The 26,357-nt window shown below is 40.9% G+C and overlaps 1 protein-coding gene across 3 annotated transcripts in view; it reads right to left on the bottom strand.

Moving 5' to 3' along the window:
• LOC122863603 (1-phosphatidylinositol 4,5-bisphosphate phosphodiesterase beta-1) overlaps positions 1–26,357 on the bottom strand; it is a 107,582-nt gene that overhangs the window by 50,073 nt on the left and 31,152 nt on the right. For all 3 annotated transcript variants that reach the window (XR_006375045.1, XM_044170223.1, XM_044170222.1), the window contains exon 4: positions 74–214. Coding sequence is in view for 2 of the 3 variants with exons in the window: in XM_044170223.1 (XP_044026158.1) it covers positions 74–214 (141 nt within the window). In the remaining variant the exon portion in view is untranslated. The remainder of the gene's footprint in view (positions 1–73; positions 215–26,357) is intronic.

The raw sequence follows: 26,357 nt of genomic DNA, 5'->3' as shown, positions 1-26,357 counted from the left end.
AATGGCTGCTGGTTGTATCTATTTACAGGGTGGATATCATTATAATTGTTTTGTTGCTCTTTTGCGAATTTACCTTAGCCGTCTCTTCCTGGAAGGCCATGAAGTTCAGATAGGTGATGTTGACCATGTCAGGGCCGCTCACCACCGTCAGCATCCTGTTCTCCATCTTCCCTGCCAGGGTGCTGACATCCAGTAGTTCACGCAGCTTGGCTTCCTGAACAATGAAACACAAACGAGACAAAGACAAAAAGCGTGTCATCTCCAAGGTCATATTGAGCAAACCAATGTAAGTCATCAAGTGAAGGTGCATTTTCATATCAAAATCAATCCCAATGATGTCATGCCAGCTTCTAACCCCAGCTGCATACACACTGTAAACCACCCCACCTTTACAACAGTGGGCAACAGTTCAGCCAAACCTGCATCCAAAACCTAGCAGACCAAACAAAACTTCCATCAGTGGAAAGGGGAATGACATTAAAACAGGTCATGGAAAAAGACATGGTATGCTTTTTTTTTTTTTGAGGAAGTGGGAGACAGTACTGCTCTGTGTCATGTTTTTTTTTTTTTTTGGCATGATGTTGTTTTACAGCAAAATTGCCCTCTGAACGCACTGAACTGAAACAAGACCTGCCAGTCTGCCGGCTGATTTGTGTGATTAATGAGAGGTCAGCTGTCTGAGGCAGACAGTGTGAGGAGTGAGGTGAGATGCTACAGTCCCGGTAGATCCCAGTGTGACTTGCAGGTTCCATATTACAGGCTATAAAAGCATCACACAAGGTGGGTTAAGCAGCACTATGATAGGAGACATTTTCAACAACAGATAGTAAAAGAATGACACTGGTGAACTTACTGGTTCAATATGTATATTTTACTGTTTCAAAGCACACAAGACCACAAAATATCTGCAGGGGATTTATGGTGCTATTTACTGTCAATGACCCCACGACAACTCTCCAAACCCTGAGAGCTTAATGGTTTTTAAACCTTGCTTTCCAGCTTGTTTTCAGTTTGGAAAACATCCTCCTGCCGTATCACATTTTCAGCTTAGCTGTGAAAGATAGTACTAAGAGGAGCAGCCAATGCCCAGCAGTATCTTGTGACCAGGCATAACATCGGAGGACAAAATGTTTAAAAAATCATCAGTTCACTTAGCTGTTGAGATCCCATAACATGACATCTTTTAAATCACTTCTCAAAACGTAGAAAAGGTTTCAGTCTGAAAACAGTGTCCAGATGACTATGACTGAAACCTTTTCTACGATGGAACACTCCTGGACGAATGAGGGACTACACCGACTTCTCAAAACGTTTGTTTTCAAAAAAGCCTTTGATTAATTAGAGCACACTGTTTTATTGCCAACATGTCTTATCTGTTTTAATATTAGTATTTATCTTTATCGTTGGGGTTTTTATTTTATTTCGTTATTTAAATTTCCTGATTTTATTATTATTAGGAGCATACCGTATCTGCTCAGAAAAGGTTTTAATAAATGCTTTCACAAATACTGCAAATTCATGAGAAGAAATTATCTCCACCTTGAGCAATGCAATTTTCAGATTTAATACAACTTTAATTCCCTGCAACCTTCACCATCCAACAAATTCAGCAGGTTGAATGAGTCCATTGTGAGAATTCAGAGGAGGTAATTGTCTAAGGAAAATTAAACCAGACAAATTTTTTAGCAAATATACATTTAAGCATCTCATCGTTGGTGCAAATCATATAAAAAAACAAACTACAATGCCTCTGAGGTGCAAGAGAGGAATAACAGTGATCATTTTCTCTCCTTTGCGGCCCAGTATGCAAGCAGCATACAAAATGGTTGCTCTGGCTTAATTAACACAACAAAAAAGCCCTGTAAAGGATTTTGCAGTGAAAGCAAATGAGCTCCCACTAATTTAACCAATCAAACAAAGAGCATTGTGTCCTGTGTCATGCTGATAAATGTCCTCTACACGTCCCTCACACCCCCCAATCAAATTGTGCGGCTTAGTGGCGCCCATTATTATCATGCTGAACTTTTTTGGAGGCAATACATTTTTCCTATTGAAGACTCTCTCTGCTCTGACAGCCTGTCTGTCTGCCTGCCTCTCACGTAAGCATTCACAGTTTTATGTGGCTGCAGGGAGAGCTGCTTTCTTAATATGCTTTACTATAATTTCCAGAAGAGAAGAAGGCGATATAACTAACTGTACATACCGCACACAAATTACAGGTTTCCAGTGTTCTTTTATTTGCAGGTAACTCAGAAGGTTAGAGTTACACGATCCTGGGCTTGACCACCAATCAATTGAGCACAAAGTGCTGATTTGAACGGGAATCCATCACTGCCCACTTACGTATTCTGAATGCCACCAGCCCTATCAATCAAAGCATAAAAAGCCACTTTCAATTTGCTAAAACACACAATGCCCAAGTACCCTTTGGGGGATGCTTTGGCAGACGGCCGAAGATGAAAGGCTTCTGAGAACAGACGAGATGACAGTAAGATGCATATTTCATTTATAACGCGTAGGAACGTCAATACAATTGGATATGATGCTACTTGTAGCCATTAGCTGGACATACAGCTCATCTCTTTGTGAGCAGTCAGCACAGGGCTGATCTGGGAAGGAGCTGCCTGCACTCACAGCACATCAACTGGAGAAACATCAGCAGTTATGCTGGGAAAGGACTTAGTCGGAGAGAAACGAGCCAATGTCAGGGAGGCGGACCCTGCTGGACAGGGTGAGGCGGGGAGGAGGAAAAATGAAGAGAAAGACAAGTAAAACCATGAAAAGAGAAGAACAGAACCAGACAGAAATGGGCTCAGCCATGTGAGTGAAATGTAATTTGTGCTGGTGCATTGTGGGAGCCATTGGAGGCACGCCCGAAGTCCCAGTTACCACAAAGATGGGAGTTCTAGGCAAACAGGCTATGGGTGAGAGTTGGATGGGATTTGGGTTGATGGTGTGGTTGAAGCAAGAGGATGGTTTTGTGTTACACAACATACTTTACTGAGAGAGCTTAGCCACTTTACAAGACAGTCATGGATCACTGATGTGAATGCCTACTATTTCCAGAGTGTGTGCATGTGAATGTGTGTCGTGTAGCTTTGTATCCATGCTTGTGAGTGTGTGTTTATTCAGGCATACATGGTGCATGTTAGCAGCTGCAGTGTGCCAGTACGGGAACTCTTCTCAGTCACTTAGCATTCAGGTGGAGCTGCAGCTCGAGGAAATACACGGACTTCCTCTTCCTGCCTTAGTTTGTCACAAGGTCCTACTTGTCACCAGTCATGCGCTCAAACTGTGTCACACTCTGTTGGGCACAAGGGAAAGAATTCAGATTGGTAAAGGGAAGTCAGCCACACCTCAGGTCATTAAACCTGCAGCACGTCACCCGTCTAAACACACACACACACACACACATCACAAATGCACACACATCCTCATGAGAGTACACATGTGTCAAACTGTACTCAAGAAGGAACAAATAAAGACACATATGAATGCACACACAGTCACATGTGTGTGCGCGTAAATACACACACAGGGACATCAGATCAAAGGAAATGTCAATATGAATGATTGATGATGACCTACCTACACACATGCCGCTCAACACTTGCCTTTAATGTATTGCATCACAGATTCCTATGTGTAGTTAATGTGATGCAAAATATTAAAAACTTTAACATAAGCAGAACAGATGATACTTTATCACACTGTGATATTGTCATTGTAGACAAGTAGTAGTGGCAATATTTCATATTTTAATGACGCGTTTCCCTTAAAAAATATGCTGGGGCGGTTGAAATAATTGATTAGGTGTCAAGGATAGCTGCTTTTGTAAGTGAACAGTGCCTCATTCAAGGAAGGTGCTGCTGTTGTAAAACATTTATTTTACAGTTTCTTCAGAGGTTTTTTCTCCTTAATGTGTCATCTCTCACAAGACATACAGTTCACAGCATAGTGCGTAAAAAAAGCCACTTTGGTTGGTGTCTTGAGAATGCTTGCACTTTAGTTGACCCTGCCAGGCTGTGCAGTTTGTTGCAGTTCACACTATATTTTTTTTAAAGCAGCTGCCCTTGTTAAAAGAAAGGATGTTCAGGAAGCACAGAGTTTAAGAAATAATTTTAGTTGTTTCAGGTTTTGGTGGATACAAATATTAAATATTGTATGATTTATATAAGCTACATGTGGCAGTTGAAACCTGGTGTAAACAGTTATAATCATCATCTGCTGTGTATCACCTAATCTGACCTCACACTTTTACACACTCTTCATGAATTATATACCTTTCATCTAACAAAACACTCAATTATGGCCCTCTCAACCCCAGAGAACCACAGGTAGAGACAAACATAACCTTCCATGAGCGGGAGGGCTTGAACGTTATAAATCCAACATCAGCATTCAGAGGAGCACATCTTAACATATGGAGCTATGACACCGCAGAGCAGCACTGCAGGTTACGAGCAAGGCACCAATTCTCCTTCTGCTGGCTAGCCTTCTTAACTAACAGAGCGGCAAGATGCTGCTGGTGGGGAAGTAAAAAGCCTCAGGCATTTGGAAGGAAATGATGGGATATCAAGCTGGGGGTGATGTGCTCATTCTTCCACACAAATACTGTGCAAATGTGTGTTTTGTCATCTTTTTATGCACCCATGTGTGGGAATAGATGATCTGCCGTAAGTCAATTACCTCTATGTAATTTCAGTGTTGTGTGAAGGGTTTGTGTGTGTGCGCGTGCCCATTTGCTGTTACATGTGCTTTCTTGTTTATCAGCCAGAATGAGTCACAGAGTCTACAGAGCATTTCACCCACGGCAAAGCTAATCCTAAGACGACTCCCTCTCCTGGTGATGCAGTCATTTATTTAAGAGGGTCGCGCTGCATCTGCAGAGCATGTTTTAAACATTAGCCACATCATAACTTACACAGACAGAAAGCATTGAAACATTGATCCCATTAGAAGAAAGAGCCCCGTCTTTCTCGCCAAGCAAAAGCTGTTTCCCGCAAATGACCTTCCTAATCATCCGCTCGCATGCATGCGTACACACAGACACACACATACAGTCACAAAAATGTAGACATCACATTCTTCAAGAATACAGATACCTCGATTTGCAGTCTGCACTCACAAGTAGATACACAGGCACAAACACAATGTGGAGGTAAGGTTTGTTTTATCTATTCTCACATATAGGCACTGTATCAGTGACTATATTTGCCCTGCAAATGACATGCTTTACATACTGCATGTACCTTAACAGCAAAATATACAAGCTCTCAGGACAGTGTGGCCATACATTTTTTAAACACTTCTCTTTCATCAGAATGGTCAATAAGCAGGTAAAAAAAATGAAGACACTTAAAAAATGCTCAATGCAGAAATCAGAGGATTTCAGTGCACAATTTTTGGTATGTTAAATAACCCTGCAGCTAAACAGATTGTAGAGGCTGCATGCAAAGACACACACACACACACACACACACACACACACACACACACAAACAAAGAGACATACAAACAAAGAAACCAACAACTTCAATTCTGAAAAAAAAAACAACCTTACACCCTCACAGTGAGGAACTACAGTATGGAGCATTTTTGCTACAGGGGGACACCATGCAGTTCAGCTTTAAAGCTTTCCTGCTGATCAAACGGCCTGTTTGATTCAGCCTCAATAGCAGCAGCCTTTCATATTAGGATGGGAGAGCTGTCTTCTCCCATTATAGCTTTGCAGTTCAACTTCCTCAGCTTGGAAACTGCCTTACTATTTTTTCTAGCTTTGGGAAAAACTCAGCCACTATACAGTGCAGTGTGTACAGACTGAGGATAAGCCACACATAAACCTCTCACAAACAACTGCGTTGTAAAGCAAATCAAAGTACATGAATGAGAACAAAGGAGGATGGGGATGGAAGGTGCGAGGGAATTGGAGAGGGATCAGGAGGGAGTCTTTGATTCTGGGGCATCCATCTCCCCATCTCCCGCTATCTGCATCCTGCTCTCATCCCCTCATCTGTGAGGCTCACTGTCTCTGCTTCTTTTTATTATTCTCCCACAGGGTCATAATTCATTTGAGCACTCAAGTGTCAGTTGATGCAGACCACCACAGTTTCACGAGGCGGAGAATTGCCCACAAGGCCAGTGTAAAAGGTCAGTGCTTCATCAGTCAGCTGTCAGGTGATGCATCAGTGACCACAGTATGGAACCAAGCGTGCACACATTTGGCTTCGTGTGCCCCTGCAATCGTAAGCCATAAAAGACCTTCTCAAAAATGGGAAAAGGGTTTGCTACTGGTTGAGTGTGCCAAAATGATACTTATTTTCCTTTAAGCCATCTGGCTCTCTTGCCTGTAATGCAGCTGTATTGGCTACTGTCCATCAATGAAGCATTAGTAAACACAGTGCGAGTTCAAGGATGCAGGGCATCTGGTACAACGCTGTGAATAAGCGGGAAAACTTAATGATTTAAGCTGTAGTATTTTGAGAAGAAGACGTTAACCCTCCTATCCTAATATTATTTCATTATATTGCAAGTGTTTGATGAGGGGTTTAATGATTAAGAAGTGAATTAGAATAACAAAAATCAAAACCTGATTGGAGCAAAGCTTTAGTTCATCATTAGCTCTCTACTAGAATACATTTACCAGGGGTGATGTGTCCTTGGCACTCATGCATCAAGGCACAGGTTGAGGAAATGCGTGGGTGGAGGTTGAAAGCTCATATGGACTTAACAATCCCTCGTTCCAGCTCTTCAGTGGGGGCATTTCATTAACCCGGAAGCAGTGAGACATGAAACGAGAGATGGAGGGGTGGACGGAGAGAGCATATATCATGCCATTTCCAAAATGCCAGCACATCAGCAATAACTTGTGCTGACAGGCACCCATTTTCATGTCTTGGGGAAGTGGCCTAACATTCACACCCAGTGCTAATCATCTCATGACGCACAGTGGAACTGAGCATCACAGACTTGCATTTTTTAAAAGAGTAGTTATACAACCACTGTATTTCTCATTTTATCATGAATAATCTAATCACTGACTGCACAAACTTATTACAAGAAATTCCTCTTACTGATCAGAATTCATTCTTCTGCACAGCTAGACTTCTGTCAAACTTTCATTATGTCTGCAGGGCAGCTGGACTCCACACTCCAGGCAAAAATGTATTAGAAAGAAATTCACAAGTTGAGGAGTGTCTGATGTATCGTTCCAGAAAACTTTTATTATTTTAATAGAACTCCTCCTAATTCCACTCAGCACACTCTAACTAACACAATTTATTGAATTTTCATGCCTGGAGCAATAACCATTCTGACCAAGTGGACAATTACATTTAGACGATTGGCAGCTTGTTGTTGTGTATCAATATGTTTTTCTGTGTCACATTTATGCTCAATACAAAGATACCAATACAATAAATACAGTTTTTTTCTGAATGTGATGTTGATTTTGTAGCAGTTGATTTAATCATAAATCTCAGAACAAATTCATTCATGGGCTTTAAACACTAAAGACATCAACCTACACAAAAACACATTTTGAGGAAGTTTGAAAGGAAGACAAAAGCCCACTATCACAGTGCTTAAGTGGAATAACACTGCTGATGTCTGATAGCTGTTGACAGCTGTGACTGCCGCCTGGGCCAGCAAATGGCAGAAACTCCTAATTCAGTCTGCCACACCACATATAAAAACTCTTGACATCTCATTCAGGCTGCTGTGTCATTGAGGAGAAACACATTCTTCATTGGAAACATAAGGAATGCTTGACAGCATTTGACTGCAAACCACAGCCTCCTCGATAACTAAATCATCTGATTTAACTGTCACCTGACAGACACTGTCACAAAGAATCGGCCACAGAGGAGTTCTCATAGCTTCTGACGTTTCCTCCACCACGTTTTTTTCAATAACTGATCTCCTGAGCTGGAATAAGTGTGTGTGTGTCTGCTTTTGTGTTTATGTGTGCACCACCTACAAGAAAATATCTAATCTATTACTACAACATAATTGCGCTTCATAATTGCTGTAAAATCATTTCATCCTTCAAATAATCTCTGATATTCCAGCATGCTAAACAAATGTTTTTCATTTTATGGTCAACACCGCAATCTTTCCAAAAAACAAATAAGAAAAGAATCTCTATTGACTGCACATGACGACCGCAGGGCTTTGAAGAGAATAATGTTCCTGAAATGGGGAGGAAATTGGACAATCTTGCTGAGCAATCTGCTTTGCTCTGGCACCAAGGTAACATGAGAAGCAGAGTGAAGAAGAGTGACACTCAGGGACAAAAATTATTGAGGTGGAATTCTATATTTCAGGTTACAAAAAAGCAAGGCCCTGCCCAGGCTAATTAATATTTTCAGCATCTCAAATCCTGTTTTGTATTTGCCTGTTTAAATACAAGGGCTGTTCAAGGACTTTTTCTGTTGGATAAATAAGGACTACTATTTTGCATATGGACCCGCTTATGTTTATTGGTCTTTAAAGACGTATATGAGGTTTTTCGAGGAGGAGCAGAACCGCAGAGTTTAAATGTATTATCTATGCATTTATTTTTAACGATAAATCTCACCAGAAAAGGCTGAAATTAAGTACAAATATAGGATGAGAAAAAATTAAAGAACAACCCTGCAAAAATGGCACACCATCTATTTAGCAAAAAGAAAACAAAAGATATATAATAGATTAAAAAAAAGTTATGTTTCTTAAATGATCATAACTGATACTATAAGCCTGAATAAAAAAACACTTGTTGATCAATGAAAGCAGGTTTCAATCCTGTGTTTTTAAATTTTGGTGGTTTGCCTACACTTGCATTTGAGATTTGAGCCAGAGATTTTACAATTAACTATAGGCTCTTGAAGACAAAATTTAAAGATTTCAAGCCGTACGGCAAATATACATACAAGAAGTGGCACCCATAAAGAAAGTGAATGTTTTGCACTAAACTTCAAGGAGGATGTTAGTCATTATAAACTTTCTAAAGAAAGACTTCATTGTAAAACAAGGTTCACACCAGTCTTTACGTGCATGTTCACAGAAACCCAATCATAACTCACACCAACACCTGGACAAGACACCAGAGAAAACAATATTATACTGCCGTTAATGGCAAAAAACAGACTTTTGTAGCAGATGCCTGAGTTACACAGGGAATAAGAGACCTATAGGGAAACAGACTGCCAGCATGGATTAAGAGGAAACATAAAAGCTTGGAGGGCAGGACATAAGGATAATTATACAGAGGAGACTAGCTACATCTCTGTCACAGAGAGTCCCTTTGCACCTGGGAATGTAACCTGCATAATAATCTGTTACAAGGGCACTCATTCTGTATGCAGTAGCAAAATGAGGTTGTAAATTTTAACGTGTTCATACATTTGCGTGCGTGCACACATGGGTACTTGTGAGCATCTAAGAGTAGGTCGGTGTCTGGGGGAGAGATAGTTAGAAAGAGTGAGAGAGAATGAACAGAGAAAAAGAGGCAAGAGGACAATTCACGCTGTGTGCGAATCATTGTGAAGGAAAGACAGAGAGACAGAAGGGGCAAGGGGCAGGTTTGATGAGGTGGAAGTAGTCTACCTGGCATGCACTCTTCCTCTTGCTGGCTGAGCTCACATTGGGCAGACAGGAAGGCAGAGGCACAGAAAGGAAGGAGCTGACCTCAGATACACCACATGAACTCCAGCAGGAGAAAAATAATCAACCGCTGTGACTCAACAGCTCAGCACTTCTCATTAGAACGAGCACCGAACAAAACTGGGGACTTGGTAGCACACGAGTCAAATAGCTGAGCTGGCAATCATATCAAACACGCAGCACACTTGGTTGAAGAATTTAATATAGCATGACAAGTGTGTTGTGTAATCAATTGATATACTGCCAAAAAGCTTTTGAGTGTGATGTTATCCACAGGCATCTATGAAACATTTAGCGTAGCTAAAGTAATTATATAAAAAGGGAACATTTTGAACAAATGACCTATTGAAGTTAAACAAAAATTCCAACCAAGACCACTCAAGCAATGAAGTGAAAAACTGTAAAAAATTCTTATGAGGGAATAAATGACACCTAAGGTAAAAACAAGGTGGAACGAACTAATGATAAAATACCCATTTGATACCATTTCACCCAAAGTAACTGGTGTAAGACTCAAAACTTTGACAAAGTTTGTACTTCTGCTTGCTATTTTTCCCTTTTTACTTACTCCATCTCAGCGTCTCTGGTCATTACTCCCACCCACTCTCTGTGAGTCATTCGCATCAATTTGAAAGGTGGATGAACCCCATTCTGTTCAAGCTGTCCGTCAAGTGGCAGTATTTCAAGGGTGGCACTAAAAACAGCTCCCGGGCACCAGAAACTGGCAGGTACATAACTACAGTAATTATCCAGTAGTCGTACAGAAGCTTTAATTTTGTGCGGGCAGACTTCTGGAAATGCAGAAAAAATGCTGCTAACAGCTAACAGCAATCAGTACATACAGTACATGCACACATAGAAGCGACACATGCCTGTGCACTGGCATCTGAGAAGGCACAGATGCATATACACCCACACAAAGACTAATAAACATAGTGCTAAAATAGAAACCGAACAGATTCGTGGAACAAGCATTCCACATTTTTTATGCATTCTTGAACGAGACACTGGATTTCCACCTGCTGTAGTCTCTAAGTGACCCTGAACTCTTACTTCCCTGCAGAGGGGGTTACCAAGAGGAGACCAATAAAGTATCCAGTTATCAGTATTATTAGTAACTGTGTAAACACATGCAGAAGGTAGACACATACAACATAGAAAATTCCCCAGAAGTGTAACTCTGAATTTCGCAATTACAAACATTGCTACAATGGTGGATTGTATTGCCAGCTAGCAGCAAAACATTATACAAAAATACCATGACAACATGTTTTGTGTACATCAAACAAAAAAATCCCCCCCTCCCAAAAATCCAAACCATTAAAAAAACTTGGGGCAGACAAGCCTGAATTATTTTGTCTCCCACACTGTTTCTCAAGTGAACCTAGTCTGATTTCACTTTCTCCTCTTCAATCAAGATCAGCCTCTTTTTCCTCAAAGTGGCCTGCAAAGACTCACAGTACAGCAGGCTGTGTGTTTGGAAAGAGGGCCATTTCCAGCCTTCAGTCTTCCCTCTGGCACCCTGCTCGGGCCCTCCAAGAGCCAGGAGCCCCATGGAGAGAGGCCCCGCAGGGGAAATGTCCAGAATGGGGTCCAGGAGTAAATAATTTATACGAGTCCCTGTTGGCACAGTGCAGCCTTCGGGCTGTAGATGCTCTGCCACTGCTGTAAGGAGGCAGCATATGTCCTTTCCCTCAAGCTGTTTCCATTCTTGCCATCTTTTACATACCCCCCCCTTCTTGACAAAACACTCCAATATGCTGGGCTCCTTGCTGTGTAGAGGACACTAAGCAGTTTCCAGCCCTAATGACATCTTTAATAATTCTGACCAGAACCAATTGGGTTTATTGGAGGACATTCCTGCAGGACTGGGGGGCTGTGTAGCATCAGAAGTAGTCGACATGCTGTATAAAGTAATAGTGAAGCTGAAGAGAAGGTGCTGTGCTTCGTCTTTCTGCTGATGGAGACGCACACAGAGACTGGGGTTTATTCATCCCAGAGACGTGGCTTTGTCCTGATTTGTTAGGCTAATCTGAATGACGCACAGGAGTTGTGTAATAATTCAGTACATGGCCTACAATTTTTAGGAAGTGTACCGGCCTCTAAAAGAAACTACATAGTATAGAGACACAAAATGTATTGCCAGTGTCCTGCAAGAAACTTTACCCATGCATCATGAGCATTTCTTGTTTTTACATTGTCTAATTATTAGGGTTAGTCACAGCCAGGGTAATAATGTGGTCTCTACACAACATTATATGGAGACTGTAAACTGCAGGAAAGCAAACAAATACAATAAGGCTAAATGGAAGTGGAGATAAGGATATTGCATTTATTTATTATATACAGGCCCTGACTGAAAGGACATGTCCCTGTAGCCTAAAAAGCTTTTCATATTCGCTCATTTACTTACATTAAACTAATGAGAAATTCGATCTAACATGTTTGTTAGAGTCACAGTGAAAAGGAAGTTAAATCTTTCAGAATTGAGTAGATCGGTCAAAAGTGGGGTGGCTTAGCGAATACAGACAGAGGGGGAGATATAGATCAGCAGTGGACGCTTCCTTTAGATCAGGAGGCAGCGAATGAATAAATTAGACCTCAACCACATTCTTTGGAAATATAAACAAATTTGTGGCCAATTAAAATACACACATCTGACCCATGATATCACTTGGCAAGCTATTACGACCAACGAGCTAATGGTCAAGTGTCGTTTTATACGATGGGCAGGGTTAGCTAGCCAAAATCACATTTGATTGAATAGGATTGATTGGATATGTGCAATATATGCCCCAGAGTTCAAAGATATTTTAACATTTTTAAAAAGAAGAGAGATTTTGATATAAAAATACTCAAAAATAATTTCTTACTATATTTGGCATGTAACAGGAGGTGACTGAACAGTTGACAAAAGGCCACAGGATTTGAACTTGGACAATTAATTTTTTATTTCACTGTGTCTTTAAAGCATCTTAGTGCTCAAACTTTAAAATCAATGTTATAGTCTTGAGGCATTCATGCCTGCCTTTAAGCACTGTATTGTCATGGCCAATCTTGAGTGAAACAGAATGTTCCTCACATCAAAGCTAATTATTTTTCTGTGAAATCGCAGCAGAACTGTTTCATGAGAACTTCTCAGGAGGTATATGCTTCAGACAGCACGGTATGCTGGGTCATTCAGGCCTTCACAAAAAAATTCTTAGGAAACAGTTGTTTAGCACCACGTGCTCAAGCCAGTTCACACATTACTGTTCCGCACATGGAGAGCAAAATGTACTAAGTGACATAATTCTGTGCATAAACAACCCTAATTAGGCCTCAAAATCCCTCTGCAAACATTTGAGGATCCTTGGTAAGCATCGTGCGGTGATAATTGTGATTTATCCTTTGTCTGTAGTCATCATTTAGCCTTTTGCCATCATTAGCTTCACCGTCACACAGAGAGCCTGCTGTCCCGACGTCCCCAGACCATCTGCCAGGCCAGGCCATGCCAGCCACCAACCAACCAGCCACCTACCACCCTCGCATAACGCCCCATTTGGTATGGCATCTGTGTGCTCCACTGATCCGCCAACAAAGGATTACTGAATGTTCAAACAAGCCCTTGGATATTAACAATATTCAAAAGGCCATTTAATCCTATGGTCTATGTTTGAGCTCGTGCACTGAGCTGACAGTGATCTGGGGACACCCCATTTCAAGATGCCACGGTGTTAATGACACAAATGATGGAAGAAATCAACACTCCATGCGAAACTAGCCTCCATATCTGATTGGCTTTGATTCTGTGTGACCGATCTCTGATAAAAGATGATTATCAGCCCACGGTTGTTCTGTACCAGACAACAGACACCTCTAAGCTTAATTAGCCAGTCTCGGTTTCTAATGGCAGACCAGGAGATGTGTCTAGACAAAATTCCTGCCACCTGTTAACAAGACAGACAATTCAAAACAGCTGATTATCTGAGAAACCTTTAACTTGTAATCCGCTGCTAACAGTGTTTCGAAATTTGGGGATTTTTTCTGTATGAGACAGAAAGAGAGAGAAACAATAAAATACTCAGCTTTTACTAGAGTCACTGTCTGCTGCTTTTGTTTCTTGGCCATCCTTCAGGAGTAGAAACAGAACAAATTATGAAAACAGGCTAGAAGGGTTTTGTATAAACAGTGTATTTGTCAATCCTCTTATTCACTCCAAGACAATTGACAGCCATATCAAACTCTAGGCGCACACTGTCTTAACAATATAATGTAACAGAAACATGAAAAAAACTACGTAGTCATGTGTAAAAGCTTAGCTAGTGTGGATCAATTCTTCTAGGATATTATTCAAACCAAAAGGCACATATTAACTGTTTACTGTCATAACAGATGCTTGCACAACAGGCAGGCCAAACATAATTTCATTGCCTTTCCCATCGCCAACATTGTCAGCCTACCATGCCAAGCCAAAACACTTTGGACAAATCAAATCAGACATCTGTCCTCTTCCACACGCTTTTCCACCCTGAAGTAGAGCATATGAAACCTGTCATCACGGTTGGTGAACATTACAACTGCCTCACATTACTGTGAGGGCATATGGATAAATGTCCTGAGGATACTTTATAAATATCATCAATATACACAGGGCCAACTGACAAATGGAAACTATACTCCACTCGAACTCAAGCTAAACACCTGCCAGTTGCTTTAGATAGTAGTGCTTCCTGCAGTGTAGTATGTACCAACAGGCCTTTGAGCAGCGTAGCTTGGCATGGAGAAACATTTCAATAATTGCAGTACATTATATTACACAATGGGGTGATATAATTCCACCTGTTTAATGCGGAATGCCTTTGACCATTCCATTAATGGAATGGTCTGCCTTAGTAGTGAATGTTAAACAAAATATACTGCTTGAAAGGTAATGAAATGTAGCAAAAGGCTGGTATTATGAGGTTTGAAAGAATAAAAACAAGGAAATGGAACTGGCTTATTCTACTGAATTTTCTCCTGCTTTAAAGAAAATAGTTTTTTTAAAACTGCACAAGAGGCTACAATACTTATTAAGTGGACCTCTTTTTCCAGGGAGTGTTGTCAGCATCTCTGGTAAGTGTTACACTTGTGAAACAGAACCTGCAGTCTGTCAGCTACCAAACCATGTGGTGTTCAGAATGGACATGGAGAGGGCTTTTTTTGGCCAAACAAACGGCTGCAATAAATGTAATACAACTTCCCGTGGAAACAAATGCACAGAAAGTGAAATCATTCAAGAAGAAAAAAGACCAAGTATCCAAGGTCTCGGATCCACACTTAGTTTATCCGAACATCATTCATTGGAGAAAAACAAGCGAGAGAGAAGAAAAAAGTAAATGTGCCTTCCACCTCCATTTGCTCTGGTCTTTTGGACAGGAAATAGTTCGAGAAAGCTCTGTGGTCTCTGGAGCAGCAGCATTAAGAATCAGACATTTTCTTTACTAACCCTCCTGAGATTTACTATCGAAAACCAATTAAGTCTTTGGCGTGCTTGTGTGCTTGGAAGGGATCGTTGGAGGGAGTGAGAAAGGTCATTGCTCTTTATGTCTCCACATTGGAAAGATCCCTTAAATACACACACACTAACACACATTTATTCATACAGCCACAAAAACGATCACACAAGCACACCCATGTGCGCTACGTCCACCTGTCTCACCTATTTGTTTAATGGTGTTAGGAGGTGACTTGTGTGACCAAGGCGGCAATCGACTTCCCAAGGGCTGTTCTTTCATCTCAACCATTCTCCACGATCTGTTCACCACAAATCTGTTATGAATAGATGGATGATAACAGTATGGTGGGAAACTCGGAGGAGATATTGATCACCCCAATTAAATCTGAACAAATTGGAGAAGAAGAGGGAGAAGCTCTCTTCTGCCTGCAGGCTTGTCTGGATGTTTATTTAACTATGCAATTGCAGAGTCTGTTTCCAAAATGAGATATCTACAGTTTGAAATGATCAATGATCATTAACATTGCTTCATTAGTGCTGCTTCATTAGCATTGGTGATCATTAGCAAAGTAAGGCAGATTATAGTTTTCAATTTAAGTTATGAGTCATTTGAGACGGTTGCTTCCAAAACCATCAACTTTTAAAAGGTAGATTCATATCTGCAAAAATCTTTCAAGGAAATTATCATGAAAATGGTTCTGAGGCTGTGCCAGAGGAGCTTCATATTTCTAAGTCCATTTAATAGCTTACTGCAGATTCGTGAACATTTGAAAGACCACAGAAAAGCAAGCTGTAAGTGTCACATTTTATGGGTTTGATTAAGAACAGATGCTGCAATAGACTGTGTTTTGGGGAAGTTTGCTACTTAATGAAACAGAATCAAGTGTTCAGTCAAGCAGAGAAAACTTGTATGTTTTTAACTTTTGTCCCTCAATCAATCTGAGAATCACAAGTCTGGAACAGCTAACAGATCTCAGCAAATGTTGCTCCAATTACTGCAGTTAAACAAACTCCCAAGACTGACGGAAACATATGCTTTTCAGCCAAAATAGACTGATAGAGAAGAGAAGAGGTGTGAATGTTTTGAGATAAGAGGAGACTTTAATTAGTGGTTGGTGTGATGGTTCCTATGCTCTCCTGTCAAACAGAAAGCTACAGTGTTTCAGAGAGCCTTTCCTGCCCTTGTTAGCTCTATGTTCGTCGTCTCCTCCTTATGGTTTCCTTGGTAACGGACCCATCAGACTGGTCATAACCCCTCATATTTCATACTCACCTGCAAGATAGGCAGTGTATATTGGTGTGTGACATGTGTGTGATTGCATAATATGTGCACAGACAGTGCGGGGGCCACTGAATGTCGCCACTGATTGTTTGGTCAGTGTTATTTCACCTGGTATTAATACACAGGGTTCATTTTCTGAGATAATTATGTTGATATACAAAGAATATTTGAGATACTGATATCACTATATAAATTCTGGTTTGTTTTTAATATTGCAGTCTCATTTTAAACTAAAAACCAACAAACAAATCCTTCGAGTCTACAACTTATCAATGGCTTGATTTAAACAAAAGGTACAAGGTTAGGGTCAGTCTACCCAATGTAGTCAAACATCAGCATGCTGAGTAAAGTTTGGGATCACTACCTGATGGCTAGAAAAGAGCAACTGGTTCAATATATTGACACTGATATACTGATTGTCCCGCATGGAAGAACAGCTAAATCGAGACAGAGATCAGTCGATAGTAGGACTGCTAAGAGCCACTGATTGTAGACTTACAGTAAGTCACCTGTCAATGGCAGTTAAACGAGTTACTGAGTTAAGATTCATGGCTGCTATACTCTACAACAGTGATTCCCAATCAAGGGTACTTGTACCCCAGGCGGTACTTCTGCAGTCGCCAGTGGGTATGTGGAAAGATTGTGGAGCAGCTCAACTAATTTGAAAAAATAGAAACTTGATTTGATTTAAAAAATATACAGTATATCCACATATTTGTATTTAGGAGGGGAAAAAAACACCCAAATAGGATTACATATTGGTCTGATGCTGATCTGAATTGTATAGGCTGATATAGGAAAATAAGCTGACTGCACAGTGCACACCTCCCACAATCCTAAGTCAGTTAACTTTAAAGCCATTGAGAGTGTATGAAACCTAGTTAGGGGGCCAACACAGAAGGTGAAATAGTAGTGGATAAAGGGTTTAAATAGTTAGCTATAAGAGGATAAACATTTAAAATGATTAGCCAAAAGTAATGGATAAACAGTTGAAATAGTTACCTAAAATTAATAGATAAACTGGTGAAATAATTAACTAAACTTAATGAATAAACAGGTGAAACAGTTAGCTAAAAGTAACTGATGAATGTCTGAAAGATACAACTTTTGCCACTCCAAGTGGTAGTAGCAGGAATACAAACTTGATCAAACCGACCAAAACATTGACAATTCAATTGTATGAAAACAAATTCTAACAATAACCTTTTTATAGTATCCAATTTCAAAATCAGTTAAAATACTAATGTTAAAATGTTAAAACACATGTGGAACATCACACGTGTTGATGAAGGGGTACTTCAGCTCATTTGATAGGGATGTGGTGCTACGTCTTATATAGACTATAAGTGTGGACTGACCTTCCCCTGCCTGTAGGAACTAAAATGAAAGACGAATGTGTGTCTGTGTTAACACCAATTTTTCTTCACCAACTAAAATGCTGACTTTCTGCTGGCAGCAGCTCTGCTCTCTAGTCTGAGAGCTCTCGTCCTGACTGGTTCTTATTTGATCAGCTTCAGTTCCACTGGGACGACCTTTGCGGGGGTTAACAAAATGTCACATCTTATTTCACTTTGGGCATCAAGTGACTTGGAGACGTGTGCCAAGTTCCACTGGAACAGACTGACACCAGCACAGTGACTAAAGAAAAGTCTCACCAGCCAACAGTCCAGCAATTCATTTTTCCACGTTGATGGTTTTCAGTACTTGTTCTTTCAGAACTTTCTGACCTCCAGTCAAGCTGCAGGCTGCTCAGCTGTGATATAACGTATCATTTTTCCTTCCAGTGATGCAGATCAAACCTCCAGCAATGCAACCTTTATATGTGTATATACACATTACTTGTCTGTCACTTTCTAGATGGCCTTGGGTAATTTCATGTCTTGTGATTAGTTAATTTATTTGTAATACTTCTGGCATTTCTTTTAAATGTACTGCTGCTTATGTTTTTGTCTTCCTCTCCTGTTGCTGTGCGTCTATATTGCTCTGTAATTTAATGAGACTTTATTATTGCATCTAACCAGTGATACCTTCTTTGATATATTTGATACAGTTCACAGTGCACAGAGTTGACTTAACAAAAATCAATAAGAGGGACAACTAAGAAACAAATACAACACTGTGACTGTCTTGTATTATTGGATGTAACAACTTGTTTGTGAAGCTTAGGGTGAAAAATTATTCTTATTTGTTTTGGCTGATCCATAAAGCAGACAACCAAACTCATATCCCTTGTTCTCTCTCAGGACAGAATTCTCTTTACTTGAGTAAACAGTCTGAGACATTCCAGCTGGGCTTCTGCTAACGGTGGGAACTTTACCTGCACAGGTGCACCATTGTGCTCCTTCTGGCCTTTTCACCAAGATAGTCATCTCTGGACCCACTTGGGTAACTCTCCCTCTGCGCTGACACAGGCCGCTCTGTTCATTATTACAGTCTTTATTTCATCTGTTCATTCATTCAGTCATTCTTTTCCTCATTCATCCTGGTCCAGCAGCTTGGTCTCATGTTAGCTGGGAACAGGAGCAGCCTCTGAGGTAGACCGCAGAGAGAGCGAGCATCACCTTCGATTTCTCCACGAGCGGTAATGAGATGGCCTGCTTCGCACCAGGGGAATTCATCTGTGTGCAGGGATCACCTAAGTAGTTGACTGAAGAATCAAACCCATCAGGGTCCATCATGCTAACCTTTTCTTTGCTTTGTTTTCTTTACGCCGCCCCTTTCTCATTCCCTACAGCTGCTGCTCGCCAGGAGCTTACATCGATGCGTGACGCTGATCAATTGCTTGTCTTTGACTGATGACAAATGGTGCTGCAGTTTCTTTTATGAAAATCAATGAGTCCATATACCCATTTACTTTAATCACCTCTTACTGCAAGCTGCCATTTGCCTTGCAGCCAATCCCCCTGATGAAAACCATAGTGAGGAGCAACGGTATCAGTACCCAATCACTTCTGCACATATTAGCACTGACTGAATTGACTGTCTGATTGAGAGTGCCAGGCTGACTAATAAGAGAGAGAGAGAGAGTCAAACATGGGAGGGGATAATACATGCCTGGATAGTATGATGGCATGTTTATTTCAGTAACCACCGTAAATCAAAGAGCCGAGAGTATGATGGCGTTTGTGCTTGCGTGTACACGTGTGTATGTGTGCGTGAATCATGTCTAAAATGGGAGTGTGTGGGAGTTCTCTCTCCAGACCCTGTCAACTGACAGCAGTTTCATGCCTCTGTGCACTAAAACGTCTCTGAGCAGAGCCCGCTGGGGAGGAAGGACGAGCCATATTCATTCACATTTACTACAAACAAATCTCTCCCCTTTTTCATTCAATTAGTTGTGCTGTATGGGTCTATTCTACTCTATCCCAGGAGCATTCTGACAGAGCTCCTCACTCTTCTACGGCAAAGTGTCACATTCATTTTCAGCATAGACATTTCAGAAGGTGGTGATATCTTGCTTTGCTTTGAAATTGAAAATAAAACAGCTAGGAACTGATTCATGACTATGGCTTGGTAATAAACCTCAATACTTTTTTGGTACAGAAATGTGTCTGTAGCAGCAATTAATAAAAACTGTAAAGGAGAGCTGAAATGATTCTACGATTAATCGATTAGTGAATTGACAGAACATACATTTTGATAATCTGTCTGGCAAAAATGACAAAATTGACAATAACAAAACACTGATGCCACACAAATTTCAAGTCCATTTTTCTAGATTTTGAACAATAATACATACAGTAGCTCATGGTGCGTCTGCCTAAACATTTTGCTAAGAAAATGAATGGGTGGTTAAATCTAAGGTAGTGGTTCCCAACATAAAAACATAATGAAATAAAACTTATTGCAAGACGAAAGTGCAATTGCTTAAAACTTTACTAAAAGTAAATAAATAGCACTGCATTCAAAAAAGTGAATATTATGGCTTAAAAACCAGTAACATGAAAACACTGCAAAAGGCACAGCATGGCAATAGGCCAAATAATACCAAGAACAGGCCAATAAATAGTTGCTGCAGGGTAAAGAGAAAAAAAAATAGGTTAGCTTGATAAATAAGGTTCCTATTAACAAAGTCTGAAGGTCTATATGCCTGTAGTGATGGTTGACAAAGCAACTCTGAGCTCGTGTTCGATGTTTACTCCTATGCTTAGTCTTCAGCTGGACCAGAGCTGAGAAGCCACTTTCACACAGATACGTTGGGCTGAACGGTAGAATATGTTTGATTACATGCGAGACAAGGGAGGGATATTCAGTCATCACAATACACCAAAACTGAGAGAGGCTCACCTTGGTGAATTCCCTTTTCAGCATGGAAGGTCGACCAGCTGTGCTTCCTCGTTGCTTGGCAACATGAAGCTTTCCACGTCGACTCCAAAGGGATTGCGTATCCACTCATCATCCCTGCGTTTCTTGGGAAAGTAGTCGGTCCTGCAGTTTAGTGAGATGTGCCGTCATAGCTTTTGTCTGAGCATTTGTCCCTTTGGTGCAAATGCTGGGAAACATGTAAAATCTTCCTCTGGAAACATGACCTGCCCACAGTGCCATCTTCTTTTTGAAAGCTTCAATTTTTTCAGTCTGTTCAAAAATACTGCATCCCCTCCCTCGCAGAGACACATTCGAAATCAATACGGTGAGTTGGATTCTGAAAGGTTTTAAGTTCATAGATGCATGAGAGTACTTTTCCTCTCGAGAGCCAGTGTACCTCTGCATGGTACAGTACCTGTACATGTTCACTGCCATGTCTTCACACAGCTTCCAAAAACACCTGTTGTTTTTGGGGCTCAGTTTGATGCAATTCACCACTTTGATGACATCTTTCAGCGTTTCATGCAGCACTGGCACCATATCCTTAGCTGCAAAGGCCTCTCTGTGCTGTGATTGTTGCAGCTGGAGCACATACTATGACCCCACCCTTCATCGATACACACCAGACAGCACAGCGCCTTTGTGCACCTCAAAAAACATGCTGTAGAGAGATTCAAAAAAGCATTCCTCAATCGCACAATTGTATTCAAAGATCCAGTAAATATTGGTTTATTTTTATTTTATTAGTGATGTGGCATCAAGAATTGTTTACGAAGTGCAGTCGACTCAGGATGTGGGTCTGTTTCCTGACCTGTATTAATTTTGGTAAAGAAAAAAAAAGAAAAGCCACATTTCCAAAAATAAATTCCAGGACATTGATACTGTATGCCCTGTTTCATGTTTACTGTCTAAACTATGTAATCACTGCCTTAAACACTGTCATAACACAGCTGCTTCGAATATACATTGGATAAGGGCTGATCTAAACCCTTCAGTAGCTTGCTGTGTACTCGGAGGAGCTGTTTAGTACTTGCTGCTGTGGGAGATGGAGCTTTAGCCGACTTTGTTGGCTAGACAGAGCGGTGGTGATAATGGCCTGCTGGCCTCCCCCAGATCCTGTTACACTGCTGGGGACACACAAGCTGCTCTGTATTTAGCAGCAGTCCTCTCTGCTGCGAGCTTAGACTGTAACAGAGCTGGCGGCCTCTTCCTCTCACCTCATAATAAAAGTCTGAAGGAACAAATGGCTCTGGAGGAAATGAACATCATAGCCTCGATTCTGCAGCCGACATCAGTCCGTTCATTAGATTTGTATTCACTATCAGGACAACAATGACTACGGAAAGCTGAAAGAAAATACCTTTATTTAAATGAAGTTTTGGTGGTGATATACAGCACCTAGAATAAAATGTCCTTCTTTTAAAATTACCCACATCATTCATTTAGTATTGTAACTGCATACTGTAGCAGCATGATTATGGTTGTTGTTTTCCAGCCTTGTTCTGGAGTTGTGAGTGATTTCTAAGTGTTTCTCTTCTGATAACAGTGGTTACATCAGTCCAGATGTTCCACTTTTGTAAACTATCCTAAAACTACTCTGGAAATCAATTTATTCGGCGCTCTCAGTTGGTTGTGATTATTTTATGATCCACATGCAAGCACGTCTTTGTGTGTGTGAAATTCACCAAAACTTCAACCAAAAAACTCTATTCTATTTTGGGTACAACTCCTCTTCCTGTGAGTGACTATATGAGAGTCAATACCCCCCCCCCCACAAACACACACCACACACACAGTGTAATTGGGCTGTGCTTGATGTCTTACTTCCATTATAAAGAATGGAAAGGTCTGAGAATGGAGTCTGTGTTATAGAATGCTAACTCATTGAGGTTTTCCATTTTTAAGATGTATATTACAACCCTGAACTACACAGGCACTGAGTACAAGTAGGACATTTCTCAGACAGATACAGTCTCTGTTTGGTTGTCGAAGAGACAGAGAGAAAGCATGTAATTTTGTCTGTCAGACACCTACTGTAAGCAGCATGGTGAGATGCTGATTACATTTTCCTCTTGCCAGTTCTGCTAAGAAAGAACAATTCAGACAGAAGAACACTTCCAACAAGCAGAAGGACGGCCTTACAATATGCCCCTCACAGTGTGCAAGGAGGCAGATTGAAATAGAGGGGAAAGTAGAAGTTATCTGAACATGGTTATGTAGAAGTTAGTTGTATGGTAAAGTGTACACAAGAGATCGCAGATGTGATTGCCTTTAGCTGTTTGGTTGGTGCTGATGAGAGGGAACATGCTGCGCAGGAACAAGCTAGTCTGCTGAAGAGACAATATGAATGGATTGTTTGGAACAGTGGGGCCTGACCAGAGGCTTTAACAAGTGTAAAACAATAAACATATTTGAACAATTCCCATTTCCCCCCCCAAATATATAGTATCGTGTAATAAATCAATGATTTGGCATGTAAATTCGTTTTTTTTTCTCGTTTTGTTTTTTTCTGCCTCCAGTGAAGTGATTTTGGATCTACTTGAGAACTGTTTGGCCACATGTTACTGTCCACAATCAAGTTAACAAAATTTAACTAGAGATAGGCTCCAGTATTTTTCTTTCTTACAGATTTTTCCTTTACACGTTAGAAAATAAATTTCAGTCTTATAAAGACAGTATTAAGGCGGCTACTAAATATCAATGGAAGGCCAACATCCATGAAATGTCAGACCGTTCTGGAATGACATTGGAATGACCCTTGCCATTTCCAAACCTGCCACCTGTGGCTGAAGTAATGTTCATCGAGCTGATGACAGAGTTACAGGTGCCACTTTCAGAATGAAACAGATACTCACTTCCTTGCCACCACAGTTTGAATACTCCATGATAACCACAAAAGCATGTAAAAAGAACCATACAGATTTAGAAGGAACAGCAAATGCTTTTAGCTTCATGCCCTCTGTTCTCTGCGTTGAATATGGCAAATCTGCAAGCTATTTGTGGGAATATGAAGTGGATGATTATTAGTACTGTGCTTTGCTCACCAGACTTATGGGTGTGTGATATATTTCTGGAGCCACCCGTCAAACACAGGCTGCCTCTTGTTATTCTGACAAGCGGCCAATCTAATCAGCCTGAATGATGGTGGGGTGGACACATGCTAATTAGCATCATTATGCTGAGCATGATAGAACAAAGGAGACTGCTTTTGTCAGGTTTTGTTATTGTAGTCAGAGCAAGTGTGTTTGTGCTCCTGTGTGGGATTTTGCGTCTATACAGTTGTAAGTGTACGCAATGTACAAATCATAGTGAGCGTTCCTCTCTATCTAATGTGTGTGTGTGTGTGTGTCTTCACAGTGAAAATATATGAATCATAACTGAGTAGCTGGAGCCCGTGGGCAGGGTGGCATAAGTTCATCAGAGGGCAGACGAGCCGCCCACACACTGCGACGAGCCGATGAACACAGCAGCGTGCTCCAAATCTTAATGACGTTAAGACAGAAATTCCGATGCTGCTCAAAGACAATATGAAGTAACTTGAACTGTATTAGAAACAAGAGCTCAAAAGAGGCCAGCCAAACCAGCCTTTCCATCTGGAGCCCATTTCAAGCCAGTCTGTTGAGAATGATTGTATCTGAGTCTGACAATATTCGGCTGAGACGCAGGACTCTTCAGTAGCACAATGAAAGCACTTCTGAAGCTTTTTACAGACATGTCATCATGAGTCCAACATCTCATCTCGTCTTGGTAAGTGTGTTGGCTTCGTGCAATTTGCATGAATGAATGAATGCTGCTAAGGGAGCTCTTGAGCGAGAGCAGAAAGAGCAGTACGAGCTTTAAAGATCAGAGAGCGTATAAATATAAAACCAACAGACACAACAACAAGACAGTGAAAATAGGAGTTTTGTGATTTACAGAGTATAAAGTTTCAAACTGAAATGTTGGCAGGAAAAAGGAATTCCTCTCTCGACCCGCTTCCTCCTCGTTTTACCCTCTCATGTACAAAGACCTTGGACAGAGAGCACTGATACATTGCTAATGTATTGATCAGTTTCAATTATTTCCATTGGAAGTCAGCATGTTTAATAAGGGTTGATTAAAATCTGTTTATATGTTACTTTGCTGTGACAGTCATTATATACTGTATGTGGTACTCAGTCACACCATAACATAATGTATTGTGACTTTTGTCTCATATGTGTCTGCTACTGTCAACGTATTTACTTGTCTAAATTCATATTAAGTGTTCTGCATAACCAATACCATCATTTTCAACGACCTTTTTGTTTGACTGGAAAAAATTCTTTCAGCTTTTGTGGATTTCTTTCAAGCAAAACCTTCACCATTCTGACAAGATCCTTAAGAAGTGTGAAGGAGAAATGCTTGAGAAGCAAGCCATGAAAAGTGCTGTCCACTTACAGCAACTGCTGTCTGGTATTATCTGCGCTTCTTGCCTGACATCTTCCTTTGACCTCACATCATCTCCTTCCTCATCGTGTCCTTCCTCGCTTCCTCTCATCCTTTCTCTCGCCTTCTGCAGACCATACATAAAAAACTCCCCTTGCTTTTCCTTCTCCTCTCTCTGCTTTCTTCCTCTCATCCCCACAGCCTCTTCATCACTACCCCATCCCTCTCTCCTTTCCTCTCTTCCTCTCCTCATCTCATCAACCCTTCAGACACTGTGTCTCACTGGTACACCCATTACAATGCCCAGGGTGCATCACCGCTCCATCTCCCAGTAATGGATTTCCAATGCTTCGACCATCTTACCTGTCACGTGGTCATGTCTCCTCCCTGGGTAGGATCACTCTGTAAGCTATTTAGAAATGCATGAATCCTCTCTGTGTTATTGTACTCATTCCATTATTACTCACTCCCCAGACAGAGCAGCGATGCGCGACCCCCATTCGCTTCTCCTGCTGCACTGAGTCAAAACGATGAAGACTGCCGCTGCTATGTAACAGCAGCTTATCACAAGATTGACTAGATCCAAAAGATATATGAAATGGAGTCATTATGCGGGAATATATAATATGAAAGTGGATAAGAATGCAGGTTATTGTTGTAATCATTGTGGGAAATTAACTGCAAGAACTGAATTTGGCTTTGTAACTGCACAAGAATGTGCCAAATTCCTCGACAGTTACAACGTGCCAGATTTAAAAAAAGTGTGTACGAATTCTTCTCTGATCGCTCACAATCAACAGCATTTTAATTAGCTGTGAAATAGCAATTTGGATACCCTTGGATTTGAATGCTTTCCTGGGAAACCATCCATGCATTGTTACTGTGTGGGTTTGAATTCAAATCATGTTTGTCAATCTTGAGTGTCATTTGATCTCCACTTCCTCCCTTTGTCTTCAAATCACTGTCTGAAAACTATGCTAAATATGTGCAGATGAATTGTGAACAGCATCCATACAGTCGCACACACTGAGCAGCAGTGCGCGACCACCTGAACCAATTTCAATCCTATCCATAAAAGAGTTATTGGATAGATGGATGCAGACAGTGTCTGATTCATGGTTGGGCTCACACCCACTCATGGCTTTCATTTCTGTGCAAAAATAAACACTTACAAAGCATATCATCACCCAAAAAATGCCCTCCTCTGTCCTTTCAGTACACTGCTCATTGTGTTCTCAACAG

The sequence above is a fragment of the Siniperca chuatsi genome, linkage group LG16 (genome assembly GCF_020085105.1).
Source record: "Siniperca chuatsi isolate FFG_IHB_CAS linkage group LG16, ASM2008510v1, whole genome shotgun sequence".
NCBI classification, from domain to species: Eukaryota; Metazoa; Chordata; class Actinopteri; order Centrarchiformes; family Sinipercidae; genus Siniperca; species Siniperca chuatsi.
The sequence above is the reverse complement of the archived record's forward strand: the minus strand, read 5'-3'. Positions and strand labels throughout refer to the sequence as shown.